This window comes from Danio rerio, chromosome 7 (assembly GCF_049306965.1).
Source record: "Danio rerio strain Tuebingen ecotype United States chromosome 7, GRCz12tu, whole genome shotgun sequence".
NCBI classification, from domain to species: Eukaryota; Metazoa; Chordata; class Actinopteri; order Cypriniformes; family Danionidae; genus Danio; species Danio rerio.
In genome coordinates, this window is record NC_133182.1 from 58,924,254 (window position 1) to 58,942,318 (window position 18,065).

The 18,065-nt window shown below is 43.3% G+C and overlaps 1 protein-coding gene across 50 annotated transcripts in view; it reads right to left on the bottom strand.

Annotated features, from left to right (window-relative positions):
* The window catches only part of ank2b (ankyrin 2b, neuronal), a 245,000-nt gene that overhangs the window by 45,540 nt on the left and 181,395 nt on the right, over positions 1–18,065 (bottom strand). For 27 of the 50 annotated variants that reach the window (XM_073906502.1, XM_073906503.1, XM_073906479.1 and 24 more), the window contains 6 exons: positions 17,339–17,563; positions 6,748–6,902; positions 5,193–5,404; positions 4,377–4,584; positions 2,335–2,431; positions 1,945–2,173 (listed from right to left, as the gene is read on the bottom strand). In XM_073906502.1, coding sequence (XP_073762603.1) covers positions 1,945–2,173; positions 2,335–2,431; positions 4,377–4,584; positions 5,193–5,404; positions 6,748–6,902; positions 17,339–17,563 — 1,126 coding nt within the window. Of the gene's footprint in view, positions 1–1,944; positions 2,174–2,334; positions 2,432–4,376; positions 4,585–5,192; positions 5,405–6,747; positions 6,903–7,590; positions 7,690–17,338; positions 17,564–18,065 lie in introns of all 50 variants that reach the window. The other 23 variants (XM_073906471.1, XM_073906470.1, XM_073906469.1 and 20 more) reach the window with 1 other exon arrangement.

Below are 18,065 nucleotides of genomic sequence, written 5' to 3' on the forward strand. Positions count from 1 at the left end.
ACAACATGTGTGGATGTGTGTATTTATGTGTTAAGTTAGGCCATTTGTATCAGACAAGTTAATAAAGTCCAGTTTGTTTGAAAGCACAGGTGTCAAACTCAGTTCCTGGAAGGCCTCAGCTCTGCACAGTTTAGTTCCAACCAAACAAACCATTAAAAAAACCTGATCAAACTAATTGAGCCCTTTAGGCTTGTTTGAAACCTACAGTTAAGTGTTTTGAAACAGTTTGACACCCCTGTTTTGAAGACAGGTTAGTTTTGCTATTAGTTTTATTGACTTGCCAATAAAAGTGTTTTCACTGTAATGGATATTCCTTTATGGCCTTATGTGTTTTTATTGCTACAGAAGTAAATATTTATTCAATTAAATTGAATTGAACTGAACAGAGAGTTTAGACAAGAAGTTTTTAACCCTATTTCTGAAGACCAGTTGTCTTGCAAAGCTTATTTCTAACCTGTTTCCTGCCTGTGTATTTTCAAATGATCCTTAAAAGCTTGATTGTTTTTTTGTACTGTTTCGGATGTAGTTCCTCAGGTGGTTCTATTGCTATATATTGACACTGTCATAGTGAGTGATCTTTCAGCTTAAAACATATTTCACCAAAATGAAAATTCTGTCCTCATTTACACACCCTGTACTTGTTTCAAACCTTTATGTGTTTCTTTCTTCTGTTAAAAACAAAAGAAAATATTTTAAAGAAGTCTCTCATATTGACATCTATATCATTTGTTTGATAGAATTTTTTCAGAAGTCGATGGTTACAGGTTTTCAGCTTTCTTCATAATATCTTCTTTTGTGTTTAACGGCTGAAAGAAACTCATTAAGGTTTGGAACCACTTTCATTTTTGGCAATGAAAAGTTAAAAATCTCTTTAATAGCAACCATCTTGTTGTAAGTTCATGCCGACAGCCACAAGCATTATGCTGCTATCCTCTAATATTCTTTGGAAACATTTATAGAGGCTTTGTCGGTAATCATTAAAATGTTTATGAGAACTTTACCACATCCACAGTATGTGATATTTTTCAAACATTTTACATGTATCCGCATTTTATTGTGCAAGCTAAATGCGGATCCACCTGATGGCGCTGTAACATTGCTTCAATTAACATTTATTTATGCTTGTTTTTCCTGTGTATTTCAGTCTACTCTGTTCCACGTGTGTTTAAAAAGATGGTCATAATAAATCCATGCATCATTTCAACATCTCTGTTGAATAATATATTAATCTGCCTAGTTAATAAAGGAGGATTCTTTTAATAGGACAGAATACTTTTTACAATACTAAGAACTCTATACTATTTTATATCTTAAGCTGATTGAGTTAAATAGTAGTATATTAAAAGGTTGCCACCTTTTGCAGCATGTCAAATTCTTAGATTTTTTTCTGATGACTAAAAAGATGATTTTCCACAACCTTTAATGAATATAATACAAGGCACTGTCATGATTTGCATAAAATAGAAAAAGTTTAAGCTTGAATACTATTTTTCTAAATAGTGTTTATTTAATGGCCATTATGAGAGTAAAAAATAATAATAAGCTCCTGATTTAAAGACCAGTCCAACACCTAGTCTTTGAATTTTGCAGCAAAAGTGTGTCTCTTTTTTGTAGCTCTTGACGTTTTCATTTTCCTAGCATGTTTGCCTTAGGTAACAGATACTGCTCAGTGACAGCAATTGACTTGAGTGGCTGCTAGCTGATGAATGGCAAAGGAATAAAATGGTGCTAAAATGGCCTTACCATAAGAATAGGCAGATGTGTGAAACATGATAACAAATATGATTAGAAAATGTATATAAATGGAAACTAAAATTTAGGTGACATACAAATGTCTCTGAAAAGTCTCCAGAAATGCCATGATCCATCTGAACCCTGTTTTAGGAATCTGAAGTTAAATCCTAGTGTAGATATCTGGCTGTCAAGGGCTTGTCTAGAACTCACCTCCACATCTCGGCTACGTGCCACTTCTGAAAAGTTCTCTTGCTGCTCCAAAGTTTTATCCATTTTGTCATCAGTCATACAGAAGCAGCGCAACCGAGCCTCTATCGGGTCATGGGTTTTGGCAAAAATGACAAATTTGGCCATGTAAGGTACACAGATGATCTCACGATACATCAGGGTGGCGAAATTCACAGATTCCTGCACCTGCCTGCAGTCTATCAGCCAGAATCTGAGGAAAATATGGAAAATATAGGTGTTTAATTTTATTGTGGGTTCAACCAGGATTAAAATATCAGATTTGATGAATTTAGTGAGATAATGATATTGTTTTATTAACTGTAATACAATTTTCTATCTAGCAATGCTCGGCTTTTGATGAAGGGATTGTACCTGGCAGACACATTTGTGGTGAAAGACACACAGTCATTGGTGAATGTTAAAGGTGTCGTCCCAGTAATGTCCTCCCATTGAGCAGGAGTGGTTCCACCTGGAAAAAAAAAATATATATATATATATATATATATATATGAATTTGGTTACACAACACAAGCCTGTTGAAAGTTTATGTTCCCTAGTGAGAGCTCCACTAGAGGGCAATCCAATCTTTCCTTCTGCTACTCGTCTAGACTCTTTTTACCTACAACCCATTGCATTGATTTCTGTTACACCTTTTTTCCATTAAATGGATGATTTGGAGCTGTTGGACAGGTTTAAATGCCTTCCAAAATGCATTCGAGACGTATATAAATTTGATTTCTCAAACAACTTTATGAAGAAAGTGGACAGGTCTGAATGTATCTGGTTGTTGAAAGCATACATGTAAATTTTATTCCTCCCAAATTAAAAAAATAAATAAATGTGAGAGCACATGCTGTGGGCTATATGACTGTCAGATTTACAAGTGCAAATGCATAAGCAAAAGAAGGCCAAAGATGACAGTTTAAGGTGTTTGTTCCATTTGATTTATTTATTTATTTATTTTTTTTTTTTGGTTTTATTTTTGACCATGAAATTACCAAAACAATGGGTTAAATTATAATGAAATGGCAGCATTAACAACAGAGACACAGCACACATCTGCAGCATGAATCTCTGTGAAAAGTGAGGAAAAATTGTGGAAAAATATACCATTTGGTTCTTTATAATATATCAAAAATAAATTGTTTTGTTTTTAGGAGAGCACGCTATACAAAAATTATTACATTGAATAATGTCCTGCACATATCTACTATAAAAATAGATGTCACTATCAGTTTTGAAGACAGTAATCACGGAGCCCACCTTTTGCGCTTGTGGCATCTAAAATAATTTGTATGTCAAAAAAGATTACGCTTCTGTACATGATAAAAAGGGCAGGTGTATCTGACCCTTTAGTCAACATAACCTTGTTAAATTTGACACATGGATTTCACTGTGGTGGGCACTGATAAAAAAAGGGAGTAAGCCTAAGAAAAGTTAACTCTTCATTTTCATATGCGATCTGATCTACACTTAAACTCTGTCTTTGTATTTCATATCTAGAAGAACTAAATTCCCTTAACTGCCTTAGAACATGCGCTAGGGCTTCCCTTAACATTAAAACAAATGAAACACAGGTAGGATAAACTCAATGGTGAGAAGAAATTGACAGATATAGAAGTTGACAAGATATCTTGTTTATGGTGGGGAAAGAGTTAAGGAATTAACAACCTATTGATTAATCTTCAACATGTTTAACAGTTAACAGTTCAAAAGAATCACAAACAATTTTGCAAAAGAAAGGATTTAGTTTACATCACTTCTCATTCATTTCTATAAGGTATGCATTATGCAAATAATGATTCACTGTCATACAGATCTAACAGCAGTTCAATAAAGGAAATGCTGCAATATGATTGGTTTTTATTATACCACATTTGGCTCTGAAAATACGGGACACGTGAGGTGTCTGAATAACACAGCTCTGAACCAGGTAAGTAACTATACTATGCACCAGGTTTTGAGTGGCAGATGTGATCGGATACAGACTTTACCAAAAAGCCGAGAAGGAATTGGGGGGTGAAATTACGACAGTTTTCCGGGAGAAATAATAAAAATGGAAGATAAGTCTGAAATATGGGAGACTCCCTGGAAAAACAGAAGTGTTGGCAGGTATGGTTTTATTGCATAGTTTATGACTAATCTATATTCCATGACTATTGGTCCAAAGCAAAACACTGAGCTTGGTATCTCCTAGTTGTAATCAGAATATTGGGTAACAGCATTCAAAAACAAAAAGTGTAACAATTTGTCATCAAGTGAGTTAAATGAATTAAAGTTCTATGTTTGGCTGAAACAAGCTTGCAGGCTGAGTTAAGATCCGAGTCAGAGGGTGCAATTCCTTAACATTTTCAGCAAAATTATTTAACGTTTTTATTTAAATTCATAATACTCAGTGCTGTGTTCGTTCTCACCTGTGATGCTGCATAGCAAACGTAATGTAGGAGTCTCTCCACCTCCAAAGCTCCCAAGGGCCGGGTCAGCAGAACTCTTCGGGACAGGGATGGTCATGGTTATGGGTTTATGAAATTTCCTTCTCCGGGGTTCCAGGGTAACTATAGGGCTGAATGTGGCTTTATTACCCAGCATATTCCTCACCACATCAACACTCATAGGCTGCGTCTGGAAAAAAAAGCAAAGATAACATTGCAAGTCTGAGACTTAACAGACACATAAAATTAATCACTTAAAGCAGTGGTCATCAAACTTGTTCCTGGAGGGCCGGTGTCCAGCAGATTTTAGCTCCAAACCTAATCAAACACACCTTATCAAGCTAATCAAGGTCTTTCTAGGTACACTTGAAACATCCTTACAGGTGTGTGGAGGGAAGTTGGAGCTAAACCCTGCAGGGACACAGGCCCTCTAGGACCGAGATTGGTGACCCCTGACTTAAAGAATGTCATATTCTAATTTTGGTATGTTTAAAAACGATCAAATTTTGGACAGGACAACTGTCACAGTACATCAGCTAAATTATAAAGGTCCCATAAAGTGCTTTGAAATGTGCATTTTTATTTGAAAGAGTTATAGTAGCTTCTCTCCTTTTAAAAAATACAGCTTCCCCCCCTCCCCCCGCTCTGACAGTGAGAGTGTTTGAGCTCAAGAGCATCAAATGAAAAGCAAAAGAGAAGAAGGGGCAGAGCATGTCAGATCATTGAACCATTTAGGTGGAAGTGACAAACTACAAGCTTTATGGCGTTTTTTATTATTAAATCTCCATGCTACTGTACCTGCAGGCCAACACGGATGCGTTTCGTGAGAGCTCCCTCTGGGAATACAGCCTGTACTTCAGGAACCACCGTGCTGCTCAGAACCCCACCTTCTGGACCGATGAGATTACTGTCCTGCTTAATTCGTGACACCACAGCAAAATACTGTGGAAAGTCTCGAGTAATAATTCTGCAGATGCGCTTTTTCTCCAGCTCTTCTGGTGGGTCCAGCCCTAAAATGTAAGATTTTCAAATAATCAGCAATCTACCCTTAATATCAATTGTGCTATTAGACTTAGACTATCATTTACATTTATTGAACTGCTCTTTAGAATACTTGATTCTGTTCCAAGGTAAGTTATGTCCAGATAACCATTGTTTAAACTCATCTTAATCATGATATTGATACATGCACAAATATGTTTACATGTCATCCTTTTTTTCTGGAAGTTTTATATTTTATTAAAGAGCAAGTAAATTGTTACTTTGATCACTGCTTTTTTTTTTTTTTTTTTTTTTTTTTTAGTTCTATAGCAAATACATTCACTGGTCACTTTATTGAGTACACTTTACTAGTACCGGGTTGGACCCCATTTTGCCTTTAGAACTTCCTTAATCCTATGAGACATAGATTCAACAAAGTACTGGAAATATTCCTCAGAGATTTTGGTCCTTATTGACATGATAGCATCATGCAGTTGCTACAGATTTGTCGGCTGCACATCTATGAAGCACATTTCTCTTTCCACCAACATATCCCAAAGGTGCTCTCTTGGATTGAGGTCTGGTGACTGTGGAGGCCATTTTAGTACAGTGAACTCATTGTCATGTTCAAGAAACCAGTCTGAGATTATTTGCGCTTTTATGACGTTTTTCCAATTTTCTATTGTCCAATTTTGGTGAGCCTTTGCAAATTAAAGCCTCAGTTTCCTGTTTATTAGCTGACAGGAGTGCCACCTGGTATGGTCTTTTGCTGCTGTAGCCCATCTCCTCAAGGTTCAATGTGTTGCAGAGATGCTCTTCTGCAACTCTTGGTTTTAACAAGTGGTTAATTGAGTTACTGTAGCCTTTCGATGAGCTGGAACCAGTCTGGCCATTCTTCTCTGACCTCTGGAATCAACTAGGCGTTTGCACCCACAGAACTGTTGCTTACTAGATAATTTCTCTTTGTTGACCAATCTCTGTAAACCCTAGAGATGGTTGTGCATGAAAATCCTAGTAGATCAACAGTTTCTAAAATACTCAGACAGCCCGTCTGGTACCAACATCTATTCCACGTTCAAAGTCACTTTTCCACCTTTCTTCCTCATACTGATGCTCGGTTTGAACTGCAGCAGATTGTCTCGACCATGTCTACATGCCTAAATGCAGTGAGTTGCTGCCATGTGATTGGCTGATTAGAAATTTGCGTTAACGAGCAGTTAGACAGGTGTACCAAATAAAGTAGCCGGTAAGTGTATAAGTAGCTATGTAATATGTGGGATAATATAGCCAGACAGGCTTATCAGAAGCTGAATGTACATTGCTCCTCAATTATATATGCTCATATATAGACATTGTAGATGTTTTTGCTCACTCTCATCCATGCCGTTGAGGACCTGGTTGAGCTCTTCTTCTGTGTACTCGCAGTGATGCTCTTTCCAGCTCTCTCCGGTTTCACTACGTAAGATCACCAGCTCCCTCTCTTTTCCTCTCAGAGCTGCAAAGTGCGGGATCTCCACAATCACCGGCCTGTCACCACACAGGGAATTAAAGCAATGTTAATCACACAACTTTCTGTGTGTGTGTGTGTGTGTGATTGCTTATGTTTTAATTCTATGTTTATGTTCAAACATATACAAAAAAAATAATAATTCAGCTATGAAAACATCATAAAAAAATTAACTTATATTGAGACTTAATGGTCACACATTACACAAAAAAGTAAAATTGTAAAAAAGTGAATCAAAAGCAACCAGATTTGGTTGCAATACATGTTAATATTCATGTTATGTTCATACCAAAAAATGCAGACAGCCACAGACATACATGCTGCAACTACAAGCTCAGCAAATGGCAAACAAATAGAAAATAAAATAAAATGAGCACAAATAACTAGGCACAAAAAGGGGCTAATAACAATACAATAACACACTTGTGACATATCACTACAAATTCTATAACTAAGTCATGATTTTCCCAAACCTGTAATGTTGTGACAGTTATCTTTTTTCTTGATTAGCTTCAAGTTTGGAAACAATCATGAGTAATCAAGACTAAAATGGAAAATAAAAATGATGCTAGGGTGCACCTATCCAGTGGCACTTTACAATGAATGCAGAATACATCCAACACAACACAATTAAAAGGTCAACAGTGAGAAAGGAGAAAGTGAGGTGTGGGACTGGCATCCATTGATTGTTTCACGTGTCACTCCTACCCCAAAAATTTTGTCCCTGGTGGGCCCAGCTGCAGAATGCGGCTAACCAAACTCTCGCCCTCATTCAGAGGGGGCGGGGCAGTTGGGAGGTGGAGCTTACTGTAATCCAATAGCAGCAGTGAGAAAAGAGAGCATAGGTGGCATATTTTCCAGTTTGTTTAGAAAAACCTCTCAAAAAAATGTGGAAAGTGGAGAAATACACTTGGAGTTTTTTAATTCCTTGTTGTACTGCACTTGGTGAGCATTTCATTTATTTGATTTTAATTTTAAAAAGTTAAATAAATAAATCATCTGTGATATTATCTGTGATAATCTTATGCAAGTATCTTGGGACATTTTGGGACAGGTTTCTCATGCCATTTTTTTTTCCGGTTCAGGCGTGCATTTCCGATAACCATTTTTAGCTAACTAAGGTCGCAAGTTCTGTTGTTACAAACATAGTTTCCTGATTTGGCGTTTCCCAAATCCATTGTTCCAATGAACATTCGCTAACTGCATAGCAAACTTTTATGCTTGCAACTACACCTCTACAGCTGTGGTTAGAAGCATAGTTCCCCTTCGGTTGGGGAACTTCAGTGCCATGAATGGGAGGATTCGTATCAGAAGCCGCTTATCTGGAGAGTATTGAACGGGCCAATGAATGAAATTAATTGGCAGCGTAAGCTTGCGCAGGTGTGCGACATCTGCAATCATCTCAGCATATAAGCACACCTGAAGCCAGCAGACGCCATCCTTTTCGCTTCAGATCCTTTCTGAGTGAGTCGATGAGGGTTCCTCTTGCTGATCAGCACTTCAGAGCGAACGAGTGTGTCTCCCGGTCCAGAGTGGGTCTTCGCGGTGGCAGACGGTCGAGCTGGGTTACTCCCTTGCCTGCGGTTCTTTGGGTCCGGTCCTCCAGAGCGGTGCGTATAGTTGCAACTTTCCTAAAAGAGCAACACAGTCGTGCAGCACGTCCTTTTCAGGATGGCGCTCCGACTGTGCGTTTCTGGATGCGGGGGTTTCCTGTCTCCGGATGATGGACACGATCACTGCATTGCATGTTTGGGGGTCCAGCATGTTAATGCGGTGCTCGCGGGCGGTTCATGTCGTCATTGCGATGCCATGACCGTTGCACAGCTAAGATCGCGGCTAACTTTCGCAAGAGAGCGAGCCACCCCAGTTGCCTCCTGTTCTAAAAAAGCAGCGGGCGCTCGGGCAGATCTGAGGGTTTCAGCGGGAGCTAATCCGCCGCCCACGGGCTCGCGGACCTCTCGCTCCTCACGGCGCTCCATCCAAGCTTCGGGTGGTGAGAGTGATCCGTCTAACCAGATGGTAGCTCTCACACTCGCTGACACCGGAGATCAGATGTCCTCCGCGGCATCGGAGGGTGGGCTTTCACTGTCCGACGAAGATCCGGACCCGCTCGCCCCCTCCGGGCAGGTGAGCGCTGTCAAATCGGATCCTGAAGCGGACATGTTAGCCGTGCTTTCCCGGGCTGCTTCGGCCGTGGGGTTGGAGATGGTTTATCCCCCAGCTCCGCGGCCGGACCGACTAGATGGGTGCTACGTAGAGGACCAGAAGGCGAAGCCTTCGAAGCCTCTCGTCCCCTTCTTCCCGGAAGTGCACAGTAGGCTCACGCAGTCCTGGAGGGCACCTTTCTCTGCCCGTGCTGCGAGTGCCTCCGCCCTCACCGCCCTTGACGGCGGAGCTGCCAGGGGGTATGAGGCGATCCCGTCAGTGGAGCGCGCTATCGCGGTCAATCTTTGTCCGCGTGGCGCCTCTACGTGGCGGGGTTTGCCCCGCCTCCCGTCCAAAGCCTGTAGGTTGTCTGCCTCCCTCGGAGCCAGAGCTTATAAGGCTGCGGGCCAGGCTGCTTCTGCTTTGCACGCGATGGCCACCTACCAGCGCTACCAAGCGCAGGCGCTGGCCGAGCTGCACGAGGGCGGGTCCAACCCAAGCTTATTACATGAGCTGCGCACCGCGACCGACTATGCTCTTCGGACTACTAAGTCCGCCGCGTGTGCGCTGGGGAGGACGATGTCCACACTTGTGGTTCAGGAACGCCACCTCTGGCTAAACCTGGCCGATATGCGCGACGTTGACAAAGTTCGCTTTCTTGACTCGCCCATATCCCAGGCTGGCCTGTTCGGCGACACCGTCGGTGAATTCACCCAGGAATTCAAGGCGGTGAAAGAGCAGTCGGATGCGATGGGCAATGTCATCTATCGGCGTGGCCGTAAGCCCGCTCCGCCCGCCGAGCCATCCACCTCCGCTGTTCCTCGCCGAGGGCGCCCGCCAACGAGTGCTGCCCCGCCCCCGCCTGCGCCTCCGGCCAAGCGGGCGCGGCGTTCACCTCGAAAGCAGGCAGCCCCTCCTGCCCAGGGCGCCGTTAAGTCCGGTAAACGGACCGCGAAGCGTCCCTGAGACAGGCCATCCGGAGAAGAGGAAACTTGCTCTTTCCCCGCTGGAGGGCGGGGCCCCGATAACAACGGTACTTTTCAGTGCCACCAAAACATCAGTAAAAGAGCACTTTTTCCCTTCCCCGGATGTGACTGCACTAGTTCTGCCAGTCCGGGACGCGCTGCCTTCCGGCTCGCAGACTCAACGTGCTTCGCCAGTGGCTCATGAGCGCTGGGGGGACGGTCTCCCTTCCCTCAGCCCTCCAGCCCCCTCTCCGGAGTCAGGGTGCGGAGCCAGAGCGAATCGCTCTCCTCAAGCTTTTCTGCGGGACCCTCGTGCTTCCCGGATCAGCACACCCACTCCGCGCTGCCCCACCGCTGGTACGTCAGCGATTGTAGCGATGACTCCATTAGCGAGGGCTCTGCCTGCCTGGTTAGCGCGGGCCAGCCCCTCGCGGTGGCTCATACGCACAATCAGACTCGGTTACGCGATTCAGTTCGCGAAACGGCCCCCCAAGTTTACGGGCGTGTATTTCTCCAGGGTCAACCCCCTGTCCGCCCCTGTCTTGCAAGAGGAGATTGCTGCCCTCCTGGCGAAGGGTGCAATCGAGCCGGTTCCTCCAGCCGAGATGGAGAGTGGGTTTTACAGCCCATACTTCATCGTACCCAAAAAGAGCGGTGGGTCACGGCCAATCCTAGATCTGTGCGTTTTGAACCGCTGTCTGCACAAGCTGCCGTTCAGAATGCTCACGCAGAGGCACATTCTCCAATGCGTTCGTCCTCGGGATTGGTTTGCAGCCATAGACCTGAAGGACGCGTATTTCCATGTCTCCATTCTTCCACGCCACCGCCAATTTCTGCGGTTTGCGTTCGAGGGTCGAGCGTGGCAGTACAAGGTCCTCCCCTTCGGGCTCTCTCTGTCTCCGCGGGTCTTCACCAAACTCGCGGAGGGTGCCCTAGCGCCCCTTCGGCTCGCGGGCATTCGCATACTCAGTTATCTCGACGACTGGCTGATTTTAGCCCACTCGCGGGAGCAATTGATTGTGCACAGGGACGAGGTGCTTCGGCATCTCCGCCTACTGGGGCTTCAGGTCAACCGAGAAAAGAGCAAACTCGCCCCCGTGCAGAGGATTTCTTTTCTTGGGATGGAGCTGGACTCGATCACCATGGTAGCGCACCTCTCCGAGGAACGCGCTCGCCTGTTGCTGAACTGTCTGAGGGAGCTCGACAGCAAACTAGTGGTCCCACTGAAGTTCTTTCAGAGGCTCCTGGGGCATATGGCATCCGCAGCCGCCGTCACGCCGCTCGGGTTGCTCCATATGAGACCACTTCAGCACTGGCTTCACGATCGGGTCCCCAGACGCGCATGGCACGCGGGCACACACCGGGTCTCGGTTACTGCGCTGTGTCGCCGCGCCCTCAGCCCTTGGAACGACCCCTCGTTCCTACAGGCCGGTGTGCCTCTAGGACAGGCGTCCAGCCATGTTGTTGTTTCAACAGACGCTTCCAACACGGGTTGGGGGGCCGTGTGTCGCGGGCATGCGGCTGCGGGCCTCTGGAAGGGTGCCCAGCTGCATTGGCATATCAATCGCCTAGAGCTGTTGGCAGTGTTCCTCGCTCTCCACCGCTTTTTACCGGTGCTGGAGTGGCAACACGTGCTGGTCAGGACGGACAGTACGGCGGCGGCGGCGTATATCAACCGCATGGGGGGTATGCGCTCTCGCCGCATGTCTCAGCTCGCCCGCCGTCTGCTCCTCTGGAGTCACCCGCGGCTGAAATCGCTGCGCGCCATTCACGTCCCAGGCACGCTCAATCGTGCAGCCGATGCGCTCTCACGACAGCTGTTACGCCCTGGAGAATGGAGACTCCACCCCGAGTCTGTTCAGCTGATATGGGCGCGATTCGGGGAGGCCCAGATCGATCTGTTTGCTTCCCCCGAGAACGCTCACTGCCAGTTGTTTTTTTCCCTGACCGAGGGCTCTCTCGGCATGGATGCACTGGCCCACAGCTGGCCTCGGGGCATGCGCAAGTATGCGTTTCCCCCAGTGAGCCTGCTCGCGCAGTTTCTGTGCAAGGTCAGGGAGGACGAGGAACAGGTTCTGCTAGTTGCGCCCCTTTGGCCCAACCGGACCTGGATATCAGAGCTCTCACTCCTCGCGACGGCCCTCCCCTGGCGGATCCCTTTGAGAGAGGACCTACTCTCTCAGGGACAGGGCACCATCTGGCACCCTCGCCCCGATCTTTGGAACCTCCACGTGTGGTCCCTAGACGCGAGGAAGACTTAGGTAACCTACCGACTGCGGTGGTTAATACCATCACTCAGGCTAGAGCCCCCTCCACGAGGCGCGCCTACGCCCTGAAGTGGAGTCTATTCACTGAATGGTGCGTCTCTCGCAGAGAAGACCCCCGAAATTGCCAGATTAGTGTTGTGCTCTCTTTCCTTCAAGAGAAGTTGGACAGCAGGCTGTCGCCCTCCACTCTCAAGGTTTACGTGGCCGCCATCTCCGCTTATCATAGCGCGGTAGCTGGCGGCACCGTGGGAAAGCATAACCTGGTCATCCAGTTCCTTAGGGGTGCTAGGCGAATTAATCCATCTCGCCCCCCTCTCATGCCCTCTTGGGATCTCGCCCTCGTTCTCACGAGTCTGCGATCCGATCCCTTTGAGCCACTCGAATCAGTATCTCTAAGTTTTCTGTCCCTGAAGACAGCTCTGCTGGTTGCGTTGGCCTCCATCAAGAGGGTCGGGGACCTGGAGGCATTTTCGGTCAGTGACTCGTGCCTGGAATTCGGGCCGGATTACTCTCACGTTATCCTGAGACCCCGCCCCGGTTATGTGCCCAAGGTTCCTACCACCCCCTTTAGAGATCAGGTAGTGAACCTGCAAGCGCTGCCCCCGGAGGAGGCAGACCCAGCCCTTTCTTTACTTTGTCCAGTTCGCGCTCTGCGCATTTATGTGGACCGTACTCAGAATTTTAGATCATCTGAGCAGCTCTTTGTCTTTTATGGCGGTCGGCAGCAGGGAAGTGCCGTATCGAAACAAAGATTATCCCACTGGATTGTGAATGCCATTTCACTCGCTTATTCGACTCGAGGTCAGCCGTGTCCCCCGGGAGTACGTGCACACTCCACTCGGAGCGTTGCATCCTCTTGGGCGCGTGCACGCGGCGCCTCTCTAACAGACATCTGTAGAGCTGCGGGCTGGGCGACACCCAACACATTTGCAAGGTTTTACAATCTGCGAGTGGAGCCGGTTTCCTCAAGGGTATTAGGTAACCCTTTGGTGATTGAGGAGACAACTCGGTAGGGTGTTGAAACACGCTTGCTGCGCCATTCTCCCTAACACGGAGGTACGTGCGCCTTTTTTATCTGTCAGTAAAGTTCCCCGTCAGGTGAGCCCTGCAGATTCCTCCGTGGCCCCCAGCACTGACTCAGCGGAGGAGTCACTTGCTGGCCCACTACGTTGTAGGTCTGCCCGCTGGTCAGCCCGCGTTTTGGGTATAGGTGCCTGCTATGCGTGATCCCCACTAGGCGATCCCATATGCTTATTCCGCCACGGTTAAGTCCCCCCCCTGGGCGGACCCGTGTCTTCCCTCTCCGCTAACCACTCTTTGCTATGCGTACTCCCCCTTTTTAGGGCTAGTCCATAGGTAAATTCTGCCATCTATCCCCCCCTTGGGTAACGGATGGCCTCCGCAGCGTCCTCCCTATCGGGATTGCACGCTTCCCAACGTACTGTCGTATTTCCTAGAATTATCTAGATGCTCACGACTTCCCAAAAAATATATCTAAATCCGTAAAACTTCTGTTGAAGTAGGATAAATTAGGGCCAGGGACACGTTGGAGGACCGCGCCCCCCATGATGTGGGTGCGTCACGCTTGCTTGACTATCTCCTCATCGGGGGTGTTGGTAAGGTGCAGTCATTATGGCGCTTTCCATATTCTCCCATTCATGGCACTGAAGTTCCCCAACCGAAGGGGAACGTTCGAGGTTACAGAAGTAACCCTTCGTTCCCCGAGGAGGGGAACGGAAGTGCCATATTCCGTCGCCATAATGACTGTCCCTTAGCTGTTTGAAAGTCTCTTCAGCTTAAAAGGATGGCGTCTGCTGGCTTCAGGTGTGCTTATATGCTGAGATGATTGCAGATGTCGCACACCTGCGCAAGCTTACGCTGCCAATTAATTTCATTCATTGGCCCGTTCAATACTCTCCAGATAAGCGGCTTCTGATACGAATCCTCCCATTCATGGCACTTCCGTTCCCCTCCTCGGGGAACGAAGGGTTACTTCTGTAACCTCGAACGTTCCTTGCTGTGTTCTATTCCCAGTTACCCCCCCTATGCTCTATTCATTTAGAATGTTCCAACATTTAAACTTACAATGATTTAAAAATAAAAAGCATTTAAGCCATCTATATTAGATGTATATTTGCTTTTAAAGTATTTCTTCAGTTTAGTTTTAGCGATTTTCATATTGACAACTGCGTTCTCTTTGCAGTGCTCTTTGAAATCATTTATGTCATTTTGATCGCAGCCATGGCTCATTAACGAAGCTATAAGTAACCTATAATTTAAAAGCAGAATTTAAGTTACGTCTCCAAACCTTGTGAAAACAAAAATATTTAGCATACTTTAATGTTTTTTATTTATAGTAGGTAATTTATTAAGAAATGTGTCTGTAGCCTACTGTATATGACATGGGCCTAGTGGTTAGAACATTTCTGCAGTGGTCTGAACGTGTCAGATAGTAAAAGTAGAATTTAAAAAATAAATAAATAAAAATAAATTAACAATATTCTACTAAATAATCATAAAATATAATAATAATAATAATAATAATAGTTGTTATTATTATTATTATTATTATTATTATTACTGTTCATATGTATGATTATTTTTATTTCTTAATAAATATCATACTGTAAAACTATTAATGATTTATATTATTTATATATAAGATTAAAATTTGGCCCAAAATCTAAATATCGATTAATTCAACTTTTTAGCTCGATTATGATAAATGAACGATTGTTTAATTTACTTATTTTATGTTTTTGCCCTCAAAGTACACTGAGAAGTTATGTACAGTAAAAATGCTCACATATTACAAGTGAGAAATTTTTGAATGAAGGGTGCATTATTTGATTTCAAAATAATTGCAGTAAACACACACTATTGTCTATGATATTTTATTGAACATCAACACCGAACAACTGAAATTAAAACAAACACTGCCTAAAACTTGCCTCTCCGCACCGCCCACCCTCATCACCTCTACCAGAGTGTCATTATGGACGTGTTACATTGTAACTAACGATGGATCTGCAACAAAGCAACTGTTTTGGGAAACACTGGACACTACATTGTTCTTTTCCCAATTTATAATAGTTCAGTTATATAGTTTTTTGGGGAATGCACCACAGAATTATCTGTAGCACAATGATGCACAGAAAGATTCGATTATTCACATGCACACACACACACACACTGTCAAAAACTATATTGAATATTAAATTGACCTCAGCGCATGGGTTTTCTTCACTGACTTGGCTGTAAATGTGTTGCACACTCACTAATGTAGTGTATTATGGAATTGAATGAGCACACCTGATAACATCCACTCTAATTTCAGGCATGACTACAAATGCCTGTCACCTCAAACATTTTGTTAAATAAGGGCATGAAGGCATAATGAAAGAACATTACACATTCATTACAGAGTTGGAAAGTAGTAAGGCAAGAACGTATTAAATCAATCATGGAGCAATATAAGAAGGGTTTGGCTGCTGGCACAATGAATTTCCTTGCAAGCCTTAAAGCCAAAAACAAAACAATTAGGCGTTACAGCCTTGTTAAATAGAGAAAAGCAGCAGTAGCATTAATCACTTTGACAGGAGGTGAGTAATAAAGGCAGCAAAAAAAAGAGCACAGAAAAATACCCATTATTCCATCATAGCAGTGTTAGAAATTGAGTAAAAGTGCTGGTACTTCTCTTCTTTGCACATTATTTTCATTACAATAACATATCATACCAATACAAATTGTTTGCATTTAAACCTCTATTATGTCTATTGTTTTCTTTTTCAATCTTTTATAAGATGACTTTCATCTGTTTTAATCATTTTTAATTATTTTAATCATTTTTATTTTTTTGTTTCCTGTATTCTTGTTTATGTAAAGCACTTTGAATTATTTATAGACCTTTAATACAATGGGCTCTATGCACAGCTAGAATTTTAAAGCCAACTTCCGGTGAAAGCTTATTGTTACTATTTTCAATTTCACAAGGTTGTTTTTACAGCGCTGTTGTTGTAATGTAGTTACAATACATTCAGTTAAATAGACTTAAACATTCATTTAGTTGTTCAAGCATAAAACAAGATAAAAAGCCGTTGTAACCACTAGCGCCGTCAGTGGCAACAGGCTATCACAGAAATTCCTTTGAAAATACTAGGGTAAAATAAACTCTTATATTTTAAAGACATGGAGGGGGGAAAGTACTTCTAGCAGTACCAAATATCCTGATCAACAAATGATGTTATAATTATGTTATTCTTAATTTAAACAACCATTAAATATAATTTTATTATTTAAATATAATTAAATGAATCTAGAAATTTAATAGACAATTAGTATTCCACTACAGCCCAGAGCACCCGATTACTTTAAACACTGATGATTAACTAGCTCCAATAAAATATATCATACTAATTCAAAAAATCTATTAAGAATATGAACAGATTCAGTTTAAAGATACTGTATGTGCAGTTTGACCATTTTAGACACAAACAAATGCCATAGTGTATTTGCCGATATTTAAGAAACACCCCGATAACCGATACTAAAGTCAGTTATACTTCTTTTGAAAAAGTCAATTTTGTGTCAGAATGTCTGCTTTTTATTATTATTATTATTATTATTATTATTATCATTATTATATTTATTATATTTCATTCAATTATATTTTGCCATTCTGAACCCCTAATGTGCCTCAATTTATGTTGGCACAGCTGAAAATGCGATCTCCGTAGGACAGTAAGATCCTTCAAGATGAGATGCAGTTATAAAAATCCACATGAAGTAGTTTTTAATTAGGGAATAATGCAGACATTTAAAACAGTAGCATTAGCTGAGCACTATATATAGTGTACGGCTTTATCATAAGGCATGCTCACTTCTGTTTGTGTCATCGGAGGAGGGTCTAGGTTAAAAAAAACATCTCCAATATTTAGAATTTAGACTGCAATACTTACATACTACATACATACTTTTAAATAGTGGTGAGACTCTGCAATAATAAACATAACTCATCTTGTGTCCAGATTCTGTCCAACTCTCTAAACTATCAAATAAATTCATAAAGTACTTGCTTACCCGAGGAACTGAGCTCCAGAAGGTCCGACCTCAATCAGCCTGCTGGCTAGACCGTCACCTTCTACCATTGGAGGCATTGTTGCCAGTCGGTGCCTTTTGACCAGTCTACAGGTGACTCTAGTAGGGGCGCTGCACTTCCGTGGTGGAATGATCAGCCGCAGACCATTGTGGCGGCATCCTCGCATGGCACCTCCTCGAGCATCCACCATGAAGCTGACTAAGAAACTGCAGTGAGAAAGAGATATATCATATCTTTAGATGAAAATAAAAAAAGGTTAGGAGTGATAAATAAACAACCACAGTATGTCATGAAATCACAAGCTACTTTGAAAGTTGATCATGATATTTTAGCCTGGTCTCATTGAACAAAAATACATGTTTAAGAATGTTTGTGAAGACACTGAAACAAATAATATAAACATATTGACATCATCTAAAATCTGAATATACTACATGTATTAAATATTTACAGCTGCCAAAATATAATGTTTCTTAGTCTTTAACTACACAAATACTTTGTAATGGGTGATGTCGCATTGAGGGTGGGGGTGGGTGGTGGTGGGGGTGGGGGTTTGGGGGGGGTTTGTGGTTTGTAGTCAAACACATCTTCATTGCATAGAGTTTATAAGGTTGTAGACTTTGGCTTGTTGAATGTTGGTCCACTCCTCTTCAATGCCCAGGCAAAGTTGCTGGATGTGGTAAGTTTTGAGGGAGCATGCAATTGGCA